The sequence below is a fragment of the Episyrphus balteatus genome, chromosome 2 (assembly GCF_945859705.1).
Source record: "Episyrphus balteatus chromosome 2, idEpiBalt1.1, whole genome shotgun sequence".
NCBI lineage: Eukaryota > Metazoa > Arthropoda > Insecta > Diptera > Syrphidae > Episyrphus > Episyrphus balteatus.
This window is the reverse complement of record NC_079135.1, coordinates 66680202-66694536: the sequence shown is the minus strand read 5'-3', so window position 1 is coordinate 66694536 and position 14335 is coordinate 66680202. Positions and strand designations below refer to the sequence as shown.

General features: G+C 29.2%; 1 protein-coding gene across 2 annotated transcripts; it reads right to left on the bottom strand.

Annotated features, from left to right (window-relative positions):
- Positions 1 to 398: 398 nt before the first annotated feature.
- On the bottom strand, positions 399 to 13067 carry LOC129908230 (chitooligosaccharidolytic beta-N-acetylglucosaminidase). 2 transcript variants are annotated; one of them, XM_055984600.1, is made up of 8 exons: positions 12948 to 13067; positions 6139 to 6236; positions 5898 to 6086; positions 3316 to 3524; positions 3136 to 3229; positions 1714 to 1932; positions 780 to 1585; positions 399 to 718 (listed from the first exon to the last, which is right to left on the bottom strand). In XM_055984600.1, the coding sequence occupies exons 2-8, from the start codon at positions 6210 to 6212 to the stop codon at positions 537 to 539; spliced, it is 1773 nt and encodes a 590-aa protein (XP_055840575.1). In that variant the 5' UTR covers positions 6213 to 6236; positions 12948 to 13067; the 3' UTR covers positions 399 to 536. The 2 variants fall into 2 exon arrangements, with proteins under 2 accessions (XP_055840575.1, XP_055840574.1); XM_055984599.1 differs by having other exon boundaries at positions 12693 to 13024.
- Between the last annotated feature and the right edge of the window lie 1268 nt (positions 13068 to 14335).

The window sequence follows — 14335 nt, the reverse complement described above, 5'->3', positions numbered from 1 at the left end:
AGAAAATTGTGCCTAATGTTCAACAAATTAATGTGGAATTCGTTTTTTAAAATATTTTAAAAGCATAATTGAATTGTTTGAAAGTAAATTAACAAATTAATTTCAAAAAATAAAAAAAAAAAGTGAATGAAAAACAATAAAAAACATGATTGAGTGTTTATTTGACATGTGAGTATATATGTATTAGTGCTTTTTGATTGGATTCTGTTTTGAAATCGAGAAGAGAATTTCTCTTCTCAGAAGCGTTCTGTCTGTCAGTTTTGTGCGAATGAAACACTTTCAGAAGGCTTCTGAATGATTCCGGACGCTTCCGGAGAGCCAATCGAAAACGCCATTAATTTCTAGAAAAAAAAACTTTGATTTCACAAGGATGACAAGAAATTAAGAAGACTGGTTAATTTTAATTGATAAAAATAGAAAATGTATTTCTAATGATTTTTAATCTTAATTTTTAAATATTAATTGTTAACCAAGTACAAACTTTAAAAGTTAATTAACTTTAGTCTTTGTCAGTGCTTACAAAATGTAACTTTCTCTTAGTAACAGTTACCTTCACGAAGAACACACCACTTGGGTGCTACTGCATCCGGTCTTACACCCCGTGCAATTAACCTATCTCTGTAGCGATAAAATCTTGGTTCCACCAACATTGCCGATATCTTTGGATTTGACCAAAGTCTTTCTGCTGCTGCTCCAGCCCTAGGCCAAACGCGACTGTCTATAATTTGGAAGGAAATAATCAATAAAATTCAGAATAATGCTTCTTTTATATCTCATACCTAAAGAATTCTCATCAACATATTCACTCCACATGCACACTTCACCGCCTAGCATATTCTGTTCTCTCACCAATTGATTGCCATAGACTTTTTGCCAGTTATAGTAATTTGTTCTTCCCCAAAATCCATGATCAAGATACCAAGCATCTTTTGTCGAGACAATAATACGATACCCCATAGATAGAAGATCTTTATTTAACGTCGTCGTCGAGTCAACCCACGTTTGAATGACATATCGTTCTTTTGGCAAAAATCCAGCTATAAGCGAAGGATCTGTCAAATGACTTGACCATATTATAACTGATTTTGGAACTTGAAGATTTGGATGAAGTCTCTGATTCACATCATCCCAAGATTCAAGATTTTTTGCATGAAATTCAGCCCATAGTTTCAGAAAACTAAGAGTACTTCTGTCATAACCGGTTTTCATCATCTTATCCACAATTTCCTGAGTTTCATTCCAACATGGTATAAAAACTTCATCTCCTCCCATGTGAATTGTTTCTTCCGGTGAGCTAAATTCTGCAATATCTTCAAAAACTTCTTTCAGCAGACCATATAAGTTATCATTGACTGGGTTAAGTTGACCACATGGTGGCTGATAACAAAAAGAACGCCATGGTTGTTTGTTCATGCAGACTGTTAGATTACCTAAGCCTGCCATGGGACCCCACTGCCATCCCATGCCAGCATGTGATGGTCCGTCAAGTTCGACTAGCACTCGTATTCCACGAATTTTGGCATACTTTATGAGGTTTTGAGTGTCAGTGCGGGTGTACACGTGCTCAGGTGTGTAAGCTCCAAATCTGTAAATTATACAGTTAGTACCATCAAAAAAATATTAGAATCTATAGTATGTTGACTTTGACAAAGGAACATTGTTCAGACGCTTTAAAATTTTGAAAATATACATATGTAAGAAGTAGTTACCAACCTTTGCAATTCAGGAATTCTTGTTATCTCCAACGGAAAACTTTGAGAGTCTGAAACATGCCAATGAAAGACATTGAGCTTAGATGTAGCCATCGCATCTAAAGTAGTTTTTATAAATCTCACAGGAATGTAATTTCTCGAGCAATCAAGTAATAAGCCACGATGTGGAAACATTGGTCGGTCACGAATTCGAGCTCCAGCAACCATTATTAAACCATTTCTAGTTTTTGTTTAAGATAGGTATAAAATAAAATAGAATGGAAAAAAACGTCAATTTTTAATAAAAAAAATGTCTGAAGAAAGTGGTTTTCTTTTGTTTGTTTTTCTACCATACAAAATCATCCCAAAAATTTGCCGACCTAAAATTTATTAAGAATCTTAGCCAAGTTATGCGGATTCAGCTAGAAAACCACACTTTCGTTTCGAAGTATATATTTTCTATGTGTCACAACTAAGCGTACTAAACATTATTTAACATTTTGGTTACACCTCCAGTAAAAAAATTTGATGCGGGCTCCGGGTCTAATCATAAACAAACAGAACTGTATACGTCAATTTTTTTAAATAAATTCATTCAATACTGAACCAAGTCTGAAAGTTTAAAAAATTACTGTTAATGGGAAAAAAAGTTTATAGATCTTCTAATAAAGTTGATTTTTTAAACAGTATGTTTTAGTTAAAATTCCAAGAAAAGTATGGACGTTAGAAATTTGACAGTTCGTGATTTTAAATTTACAAACCCTTGGTTAGATTATTGCCAAAAAAATTAAAGTAAATTATATAACTTTTTTTATTAAACTTTTCTCATTTTAAACGTGAATTTAAAAGGAATATTTATTTAAAATATTATGTTTGTTTTTCCCATTTAATTTTAAGTTAAAAAATTATTTTTTTAAGCATTAATTGGATTTTTGTTTCACGTTTCGAATTAAAAATAAAAGACAATAATAAAATCTAGCCACCCTAATGAACATGTCTTTAATTCAAAATTATTATTGTTGCAATTATGACAACAAAATTCTTTTATCTATAAATTTGTTTTCGTCTTTGATTTTTGTTTTAATTTTGTATGTGAAATGATAAAGTGATACCAAAGTTCTCTGTGATTTAGATGGTGGATCCTGATACTCAAAGTTCAATTCAATTTTCTATTGTATTAAATTTATCTTAATCATTGGATCTTGTACCATAATTATACATTTAAAATAGCTATAAATCCAGCCTATGAATTTGGTGGAAACCCACACAAGTTGATGCTGTTCATTCAAGACCTTATACATTAAGAACATTTTTATGTGTAGAGCTAAAAAATGTATACCTAACCTATTAAGTTTTTTTTTCCAAATAAACTTTTAAATCTCAATAAAAATCAATGTTCTGTAATTTGAAATATTTTGTATATTTAAAAAAAAATATCATTTACCCCAATCCACCAGTTATTAAGTTGCTCAATGTCTCTAATCCATGTCTTGCTCCAAAAACCGTCGCAGCCCTAATATCCACAAAAGTTGCCATTTCTATAATAAATTTAAATTTTTAACAAATACATAATGTAGTTAAATAAAACGTTAAGTAATATTATAAAAACAACATAGGAACTAACCTGTGGTTCTCAAAGTAAGTGTGTATGATTCATCTGTCTCCCAGTCCAGATCTAAACTGGTAGAGTTAACGGTGCTTTTGACTAATATCTCCTTACTTTGGGCCAATGTACAATTGCGAATACATTCTTTTAATGCGTTACTCACAAATATGCGATTTGCTTCACGAATGAATTGCGATGTATGTGAATTTGGAGCAACGACGTGAAATCTAAATAAAATTAGAAAATTAAATAAACAAATTAACCAAATTAAAAATAAAATACACTGAAAAAAGTATTATTCTTAAAAACTATGAATCTCGTTCATAAACCAAAATTCATACATTTTTAAGAAAAATTCATTAAATTTAAGCACAAATTCTTAAAAAAAATGTTTAGTTTTAAGAAAGATTCATAAAATTTAAGAATCAGTTTTCATAAAAATTTTCCTATGGAAAAAATTTGTATGAATTTTTTTTAAGAACAAATACGAAGGTTTATGAATAAATTCATAAACTTCTAGCTCCAATTCTTGCTGAATCTTAGAATCTGGACATACTTTTATGAATGAAATTCACTATTGAAGGTTCACTATTATTTTCCATTCAGTTGTATTTTGAGTTAAAATAATTTTTAAAATTGACTTTTTTCCCTTCTAAAATTAAAAAAATCTATGTTTAAAATTACATTTGTAAGGAGTTCATAAATTTTGTGTGTTTTAAGTATTTTTTTTTTTTCTTAAAATGAATGTATTTTTTCTTAAAATGAATGTATTTTTTCATTAATTGAAAAATAACGAGCATTTTACCGTTATCCTGCATTCGGTATTAAGAACTTATTCTTAAAATCTAAGAATCTGTTCATACTTTTTAAGTTCGAAATTCATATTTTTCCAAAATTTAAGAATTAATTCATTAAATTCTATGAAAGTATACATATAATTTATGAAAAAATTCTTACCTTTTGAGTTTTTAAGTACATTTTCTTAAAGTCTATGTATTTTTTCATCAATCTAGAAAATAATAACTGTTGTTTTGAATCTATGCCTTAGAAAGTTTTCTCTGCAGATTTAGTTTAAAATCTGATATTCAAAGTGGACAGTCGTTGCCGAAACAAGTTTGTAAATAAAAAACAATACAGTGTTAAGCATTTAAAACCACGTATACAATTTTGAAGAGTATAAGACACTTGTTGGTTCCCGTTGCCTCTTTCCCATATACTCAGATAAGTATAAAAACATAATTAATTTGTTAAAAATTTCTTTCTTTTATATATATATTAAATATATTTAAACATTTTTTTGTTATAGGTACATAATTTAGATACTTTTGTGAAACGAGTAGGCACGTGAGTAATCTTTAATTTTAGACAATGTTATTTTCGCAAAAAAGCGAAATATAATAGAACCGGCAAAAGGGCACTTTATACTGCACCGTAAAAACCATCCTAAAGTCTATTTGCAACAGATCCAGTACACCCAAAGTTGTCATTGCAAAAAAAAGCAAACACATCATGTTTGGAAAACATAGAATTTAGTAAGTGTTGCATGTTATTTAATCCCTTTAAATATTTAAATTTTGTTTTAAAGTAATATTATCAACACTCCTCAAATTATTCTATTTCATTCTGTATCTACCTAAATTTTTTATATTGTGATTTTTCCCCAACTTATTCAATTTTGTATTGTTTTTTCTTTCAGCTGCAGAACCTAATGCTGCCGATTACAATAAGGTAAAAGATAATTCTACCTCCTATTTCGATTTTTTGAACCAAATAGTACATAGTCATTTTACTAATACAAACTTTTTTTTTATCTTTCCAGATGATGCATCAATTAAAAAAGAAAAATTAAATTAAAATAAATTTATAGTGATATTTATATTTTTTATTTAATTTATAGTGAAAGTGACCAATAAAACATTTCTTTTATTTTTAAAAACTGTTTCATTTCTTTGTCTTAGATTTTGGGTTGTTTTCTTTTGCTGTTTGTTTGATTGGAACACAATTTTTTTCAGGAACAAATTAAATGCTTTGAATGGTAATGTATATTATATGCATCTATATAAATAAATGCATACATTTTAATGAAAAGTGTACTACATTTTATGAAAACAATCATAGAAAAATTCATAGTTTTTATGATTTTTTTCATAAAATTTAAGCAACATTTCATTCAAATTTTTACGGAATTTATGAAAAAAATCATAAAATATAAGAAATAATCTTAAAATGTAAGAAACTTTTCTTAAACTTTGTTCTTAAATTATAAGAAATAATTCTTAAATTGTATGAATTTTTCTTAAAATCTAAGAAACTTTTCTTAAACATGTTCAAAAATTTTCGAATTCGTGTATGAACAGAATTCATAAAATTTAAGAACATATTCTTAATTTTTAAGAAAGATTCATTCCCTTATGAATTTGTTCTTAAAAAGATTCTTAAATTTAATGAATTTTTACATTGGCTCATTTGCCATGAATTTTTACATTAATTTAATGTACAAATTCATTAATTTTATGTACCTTTTTGGTTCAGTGTAGTGAGAAACTATAAAACATTTTCAATGTAATTTTAAAACTGATCTTTCATGACCAAATTCTTACCTTACTTTCAATGGATCGAAATAAACTCGGTCATGTGCAATATTACATTCCTGAGTAGGCATTGGCCAAATTGCACCATACTTCCCACATGACATTCTACAATCCTTTTGGCTTTCAAATCTGGGAGTATTTGATTCATCATTAAGATCTAGCTGACATAGGTTAGAGTTGTTACATTTCCATGGTTTTCTATTTTCAAAACAAGTTAACAAATTATTCAATTTTTACATTTATTTATTACTTTTCAACTCCTGTGCACTGGGCTAGTACGAACAGCGATATTGCCCAACAGAATTCAGACAGATTTAAACGCATGTTTGCCCTTTATTCCTTTTTTTACTGCAAATAGAAAAAATAACAATAATGTTCAGTTAAAAAAAAAAAAGATCCCTGCAAAACAGGAATAAAAATCATGACGAGGAAAAAAAAAATAAAAGATCAAAAGTCTAGCCTTGAATTGAATACCAGAAACTGAAACATGAAAGCAGCAGTGATTTGATTAATGTTCTTAACTTCATTCAAGTTGAGAATACGGATGGTTTATGGTTTGTACTGGGGGTTGACAAGTACTTTTCAATTCGTCCCCAGCCGCCACCCGTTTAAAATCGGGAGGGTCAACTTTCTAAAATTTGACTTAATTAAAAAAAAAAACTATTACAAATTGAAAAAAATATAAAGCCAAAACTCTCAACTTTTATCTTGTTTTTAAAGCTTACATTTGAAAAATTTTTTCTAAAATTAATTTTCAAAATATGAATGGAAAAAATGAAAAACAAATCGTACTAATTATTTTCAAAAGTGTATGTTATTAACAGTGGCGTAGCTAGCCCTTTGGGGGCCCTGTATCCAAATTTTTTTGGGGGCCCTCTCCATCTTCTTGAACACAGCCTTTATGTATACTTTTCCGGGCTGTTTTGCACAAATTTAAAGTTACCCAGACCCAAATTGTTTAAGCATTCCATTTGGGTCTCGATTTTGAAGCATGATTATTTTTCTACAAAAATTGGAATGTAAGCGATTCATCTCTGTCTAAGTTACTTCAAAATCAGCAAAAAGAATTGTAGAATTTTGCGTTTTTTGGTATTTTGAAAACTTACTTTTATTTATAAAACCTTAAATATTTCAAAAAGAGTTGAGCTACCTACAAAATGTGGATTTGCACCATGAAAGCTATTATTAACAACAACAAAATTAAAAACAGCAGGTATTTCAAAAAAATTTTCCACTGGCCGAGCAAACTGGAAGTGCATTTTTTAAACTTAAAATTGAAATATGAAACTAACCATAGGATCTACGAAATTGATTTTTGGACAAGAAATTAGCAATTAATAAGCTTCAATATCCGAGATTAGTTTTTCTTTGATCCACTCACAGGGATCCACCAAATTAAGGGACATAATAATTTAGCAAGTTCTTTTATGGAATAATTTTAAGCACATTTTTAAAGCAACTTGTTCCTCGTAGAAACAACTGGAGAGTATTTATTCTACTTTTCTACCAGTTTTGTTGATCCTTGTTTTATTACATCATTTGAAAACGGAAACAGTTTATCTGGTTCTAAGGTCCATACTATTCAGGCCATGAAGCATGCAGGCTCTAAAATCCTTGTTTAATTTAACTCATCGAAATTTCCCAGGCGGCAATTGTAAACGTTGACTTCAAGGCACGATTCCGGATTTGAAATTCTTATACTTAGTTACTTCTGCCAACTCATCAAAAAAGCGTTTCGTTATTTTCCTGCTTTTATTTTTAAAAACCTTGAAACAGTGCTAATCCGCAACTTTACCACCGATTTCAGAAGATAAAAGTTGCTGAACCACGGAATTAATATTTGTATAACTGGCCCTAAGTGTCTAAGTCATTTTGTTGAAGGACTTTGGAAACAGGATCTATATTTTCAAACACAAAAATCGATACTAACATTTTTACATTCGTTTCGTTGATCTAGATGCAAAGGAAAAAAAACTATCCCAAAGGCACATGTACAAAAAATGGTTATCATAATCAAAAAATGTTTAATACTCAATTTTTTGGGGGCCCCTATATCTCGGGGGCCCTGTTACATGGATACAGCTGATACAGCGGTAGCTACTCCACTGGTTATTAAGTACTAATTTAGTTTTCAATATGTACAGGAATCCGCATGTAAAAATGTAGTTTTGTAGGAATTAAAGAAAAACCAAAACTATAAGAAACCCCTTTTTTTTGTTTGTACGTGCCTGAACTTGTGGGTAGTGAAATTAATGAAGTTTATTTTAAAATAGTTATAACAAAAACAAAAAATAAATAAATATCATTTTCGTTTTAGTTTTGGTTACTTAGTAGCTAAAAAGTCCTTTTCAGGGATTTTTTTTGCCTATAGAATACAAAACTCCATTAAGGCGACTGTAGCGTCACATCTCATTCATAGCGGATTTTCCCCCGGTGCACACTGGTCGATTCAGTACATCGTAGCTGGTCAAAAGTCGAAAAAAAAAGTTGTTGTCAACATAAAAAATACCGTTAGGCCGAAAGTAAATATTCTTAAACAACAAAAACCAACAAAAATAATTTTTTGATGCCGTTATTTTATTCATGGGAAGCATCTCAATGTAATCATTCATGATTTGCTCACTCTCTATTTTAACTTCCACGAGTTAACAAGTGTTTACAAAGTGATAGTTTATGATAAAAGTGAGTAATTGAGTTGAACAAAAAAATGTCAGAAAATGCTAGTGGTATGCATTTTTAAATTCAATTTGTTTTTTGTAAAAAAAAAGTCGAATTCTATTTCTATTAACTGAATGTTGTAAGGCATTTTTTTGATAGTTTTCAGATGTTTGTTTTTTACTTCTTGGACGATTAAAAAAAAGTGCCGAAGAGTGCCATCGTGAATTTTTTATATTTTGTAGTTTGAATCATTACCTTTAATTTGATGCTAAAATTAAGTGCCGAAAACCGCCGCAAACAATTTTTTTCGTCTTTTTCAGGTACCAATTCGCTCTTTTTAAGGTGACCATTTTTATTACGGAAGGACATTGTTCAAGATTGTCTAGTTTGTAGAGCATGAACTGTTATGTGTGATATATGAAATGAAAGGTTATATTATCTCTTTTCAAAATTAAAATAAATCAAATTTACAAATGCTCTATGTAAAAAGATATTACGTGTCAAAAAAAAGACCATCTTTTTACCGTTATCTCAAAAATGTAACTATGAAAAAGATTGAAATTTTGCACAAATATAGTCCTGGCTTTTATTTATATTTCCTGTTAATTTGATTAATATATCTATCAAAACGAAAAAGATATAAATAAAAAACGGTCAAAAGGGCTCGAAAACGGTAAAAAATTTGGGAAAAAGAAATATTTTTTCCCATTAAAGATATCTCGGGCAATAAAAAAGACATCAGAAAGATTTAAACAGGCATTGAAAGATGGAAAACAGTTCTTATAGAAACCGTTACTAAATATGCTCAAACAATTTTCCTTATATAAAAGAATAAGGTCCAAAGTACCCAAAAAAACGTTTTTTTGCATCTTCTAACGGTAATATTTCAAAAACGGGAGCTGATTAATTTTTTTTAACTTCGGATTCGAGTTCAGGACACCGAAAACCTTCAGAAAAGTGTATTTTTGTTTCGGCAACAAAACCCTTGTAAACCAGTGTAATAGTTTAAGCTGTACATTGATAATGAATATAGAGGCTAAGGTGAAAAAACTGCTAACAGGCACGGGAAGAACGGGAGATTAGGGTTCATCGATTTGTAAGACGTTATCACTTTAAAAATAATATTCTAAGCCAATAAGACATATAAAAGAATTAAGTCCACCTAGTGACTCAAAATCGACCACTGTGCGGTGTCACTATTATATGCATATATTTCATTGATAATATAAATAACGGGTTTTTGCTTTTAACCCCTGACTGCAAATTATGAAAGCTTTGAAAAAAAAAATATTTTTTTTGGAAACTTATATAATATTATTAATTATATAATATTATACCTTATTAAGTGAAAGAAGAAAAAAAATCTATGTTTTTTATTTTATTATTTTTATGAACAATCCATATATTATAATAATTTTTGTTTAACTTTTACTTACTATTTTCTATAGTTTTTTTTAAATTTAAAACTGGTAGTTTAATTGATCTTTATTCTATCTCCGATCATTCTTAAAAAAATTCTCGATTACTTTGATAAGTTGTGCATTTTATTGACAAAAATATGGGAATTCCTTTACATAAATATATGCTTTATTAATCGTAACCGTTGATTAAAATAAAAATTGGTAATAACCATGGCAAAAAAGCTTACTACAACTTAAGAAAACCAAATATGGCTTCGTATGCGGTAAGGGGTTAACTCTAAATGCAAAAAGTTTAAATAAAATATTTCATTTTCAACTTAAAAATATAAATTTTACCTACAAAAAATGATAAGGCTCCACTTTTATTTTTTATTAAAAGATATCGGACTCAAAATTTTGATTTTTCGCATAAGACTTTATGGCTTCGTATGCGGTAAGAGGTTAACTCTTAATGCAAAAAGTTTAAATAAAATATTTCATTTACAACTTAAAAATATAAATTTTACCTACAAAAAATGATAAGGCTCCACTTTTATTTTTTATTAAAAGATATCGGACTCAAAATTTTGATTTTTCGCATAAGACTTTTAAACGGTAGATTTAAATCAGATTTAACAACTTGTATTTTTATTTCAAATAATACAAAAATCATCAAGATGTTTTTTATTTCTCAAACCTTTTTTATAAATATAATTTTTTTACAAATTCGTCGATAAGGCGTTTTGTTTTGCTCTTTGCATAATTGCCGGAAAATATACACTCATTTAATAGAAAAAGTATACATTTCCTACAAGATGTTCCATAACAACTTTTGCGATAGGTACCTAATTTGTATATAAAAATCCATGCCGTTATTACCGTGGCTTTCGAAATCTCTGATGATTTAACTCTTTAATTTATCAATTTAAAATAAATTTAATAAGCTAACGGCTAACACTAATTTTTTTTACTTGCTCTACAGGGCAAGTACCTATTGGTTCCGTGTCAAAAAAAAAATTCGAGGTTTTAATCAAAACTAACATTACGATGATGGAGAAGTCCGAAAAAGTGGTTTTCGTCATGACGTCCGTCGGTCTGTGCGTCTGTGCGTCGTCAAAAAAAAGCTGTACATGAAGCTGCAGCCTAAACAGGTGGACGGATTTTCTTGAAATTTGGTACAGATGATTTTTTCGTAATTTCCAAGGTTGGTTTTTTTTGTTTTTTAATATCTCGCTTAGAACATATACCTCCCATACAAAGTGTTCGAGGAATTGCAATTTTCTCAAAAACGGCTCTAACGATTTTGATTAAATTTGACCCACGAAATACTGTACGTAAATCTAGCAAAACTGCATTTTTAGTTTTTCTCAAAAAATACGTATAGGTAGTGAAAATATGATATTAAAATTTTTTTTACATCTGTGATGTCGGCTCTTCCCGTGCATCGTTAATGAGTTATTGCAATTTTCTCGAAAACGACTCTAACGATTTTGCTTAAATTTAACACACGTAATGTTGTACGTAAATCTAACATAATTGCGTTTTTAGTTTTTCTCAAAAAATACGGATAATGGAAATATGATATTAACTTTTTTTAAATCGCTGATGTCGGCTCTTTCCCGTACAGCGTGATTGAGTTGCTACAACTTTCTCGAAAACGGCTCTAACGATTAAAATTAAATTTGACATACATAATTCTGTAAGTGATTTTAATATAATTGCGTTTTTTGTTTTTCTTAAAAAATACGGGTAACGGAAATATGGCGTAAGAAATTATAAAAAAAAAATTACACAAAAATTATTAAAAAAAAAAAAATTAAAAAAATTAAAAAATCAAATTATAACTTATTCAAAATATTTTTCAAAAAAAGCTTTGACATAAAAGGTACTTTTATCATAAGAGCAAGTACGTGCGACCCCAGTCGTGCATTTTATTTAAATAGTGAACCATATACCTACAAAATAAATCTACCTATTTTTTTCTTTTATTTTATCACTCAACAAATGTTTATCAGAATTCATACATGACCTAACTAATTTATCCATTCACAATTATTTATTAACAGATCTATTGTGTAAGACTAATTAAGCATTCAAAACTTTTTGAATGCATGGTAAATGTGTGCCTATTAACCTTTTCAATTTAGTATTTTTAATAATTATCTATAATGTATTTATTGTGTGTAGGAAAGCAAATGAATACACAAGTGCTGCGAATTTCAAATTAGAAAGATAGAAAAAAGTTTCTAGAATAGAAATCAACACAAAACAGAAATTTTTAATCAACATTACTGCCCTAGCTTCGAGATATCTGATTATAAATTTATCTATCAACTGAAACTTTCTTCACCACTGATTAAATACTAAAACATTTAAAGGAGTTCATTCATCTTTTGCAGTGATATCTACACAATGTACCTACATTATAATGAGTTATCAACAACACAGTACTTGAAAATGCCATTGTGTATCAAGTTCAAAATCAGACCTAACAAAGAAAAACATTTCCTAGCATTACAGGCGTAGGTACATCTACATATCCGCACCGGTCAAGTGTGAAAACGAATCGTGATTTGCACACAATTGTGTTTTGTTGTAGAGCTCTAGCGTATCTAGCAACAAGTGTAACTCTATCCTTAACTCCTCCCTTTGAATACTAATGCTAATTTCTAGTATCAGCCAAAACAAATGATAAAAAAATAAACATAAACTCCCCAACATTTAATTCTGTGTGGATCATACATACTTTATGATGCATAAACAAGCCAAAGGGTGACTAATTTTATATTTTGTTTTGAAATTGCTTAGACTTTTATGGCGATTTCAGCGTGTTCATTAGCATTTGAGATAATCTTTCACAAAATACAAATAATTTGCCAGTCCAAAACCGTGGCGGACGATGGAGTGATTTGAATTTAAATAAAGTTTTTGTTCTGGAGGCACGCACGACACAGCACTTTATGTCCGAATATAGTAGTAGGTTTTCTAAAAACTGTTTCACCTTTATGGGATTCTGAAAAATAATATGTCCGTTCGCGTCGACTCACAACCGCCAACTGAAACTCACAGAATTTCATGTTTCATGGAGCTCTGACTTAGAAAGTTCCCAGTTCCCAGTAGTTCTAATTCTAGATAATGAAGTACCTATATAACAAAACAACACTTTGTTGTGATGTTGTGTGGTGAGTATAATTGAATGTTGTTATTGTTTTTATGAATGTTATCTTTAAAAAAAAAAAAAAACCAAAGAGCTGCTGCATCAACAATAAATAAAAAATGCAAAAAGCCTTTCAGTTAAAGGGGCACACAAAAGAATTATCAGCATTTCGGTACTAAAGAATACAACTACATACCATAAGGTGGATTTTGATGGAATTATAATAGAATAATCTAAAGAAAATCTAATAATAGAAAGTACGAGTAAATACAAACATTAGGAGAGAAAAATTATAATAATAATTGATGTAAGTAGGGAATAGTGTTACCATGGAAAATATTCGAGAAAAGCATTGGAATGAAAAACTTAATTAACTTATGTTAATTAAATTATTAATATGCAAACGATAAATTGGTAATCAAGTGAAATTAAGTTATATTATTATTTTAATAAAAATTTAGATAAGAATGAATGGCAATGTTACGCCTTTCATTTATGAGTCGTTAATATATGAAAATGAAGCAAGTAAAAAAAAATAATGATTAACAGGTCGAAGCCGATCAGGACGTTCCAAATGCTTCAAATTGGCTCCAAAACGAAGGAGTGTTCCCAACAAGGCACTTCCAACTAATGACGGTTAAATACCGACCAATTCATTTTTAATAAAACAAAATTATTTCATTTAAATCCTCTGCAGTCTACAAGAATTACAGAATTACACTTGCATTTGTTTTTTTTTATTTAAATGCATAAATATTTAAACAAATATGTATTTATAACTCTTCAATTCTGTTCGAAAGTTTGAACGTTTGAAATAAGGCAATGGCTAGTAAGGTTGACTTGAAAAAGTAACTGAATGATGAATAAATTTTAAGTTAATTAGAGCAAAATTGACAAACGTATGAGTATTTTTATACTGCACCTAACATCATTTTATACCAGTGTTTAAAACTTTATATCGTTTTCCTAGGTTCCCAAAGTCGATGTCCCTCATAACATCCAAAAAATTTCAAAAAACCCTCCCAGAGTTAAAAATTCATGAAAACATGCGCGCACTTAAAGGGTTTTGGGTACCCTTTATATATGAACTTATTGAATTAAAAGGCGAATTTAATGTCAAATTAAAGCTAATAATGTCTCCTTTTGAAAACCAGAGGTCTTCCAAGTCAGAAATTGGAGGTTAGGTCATGCAGCTTGTTTTAAGGTTAGGAGCGTTTTTCACTTTTAACGTT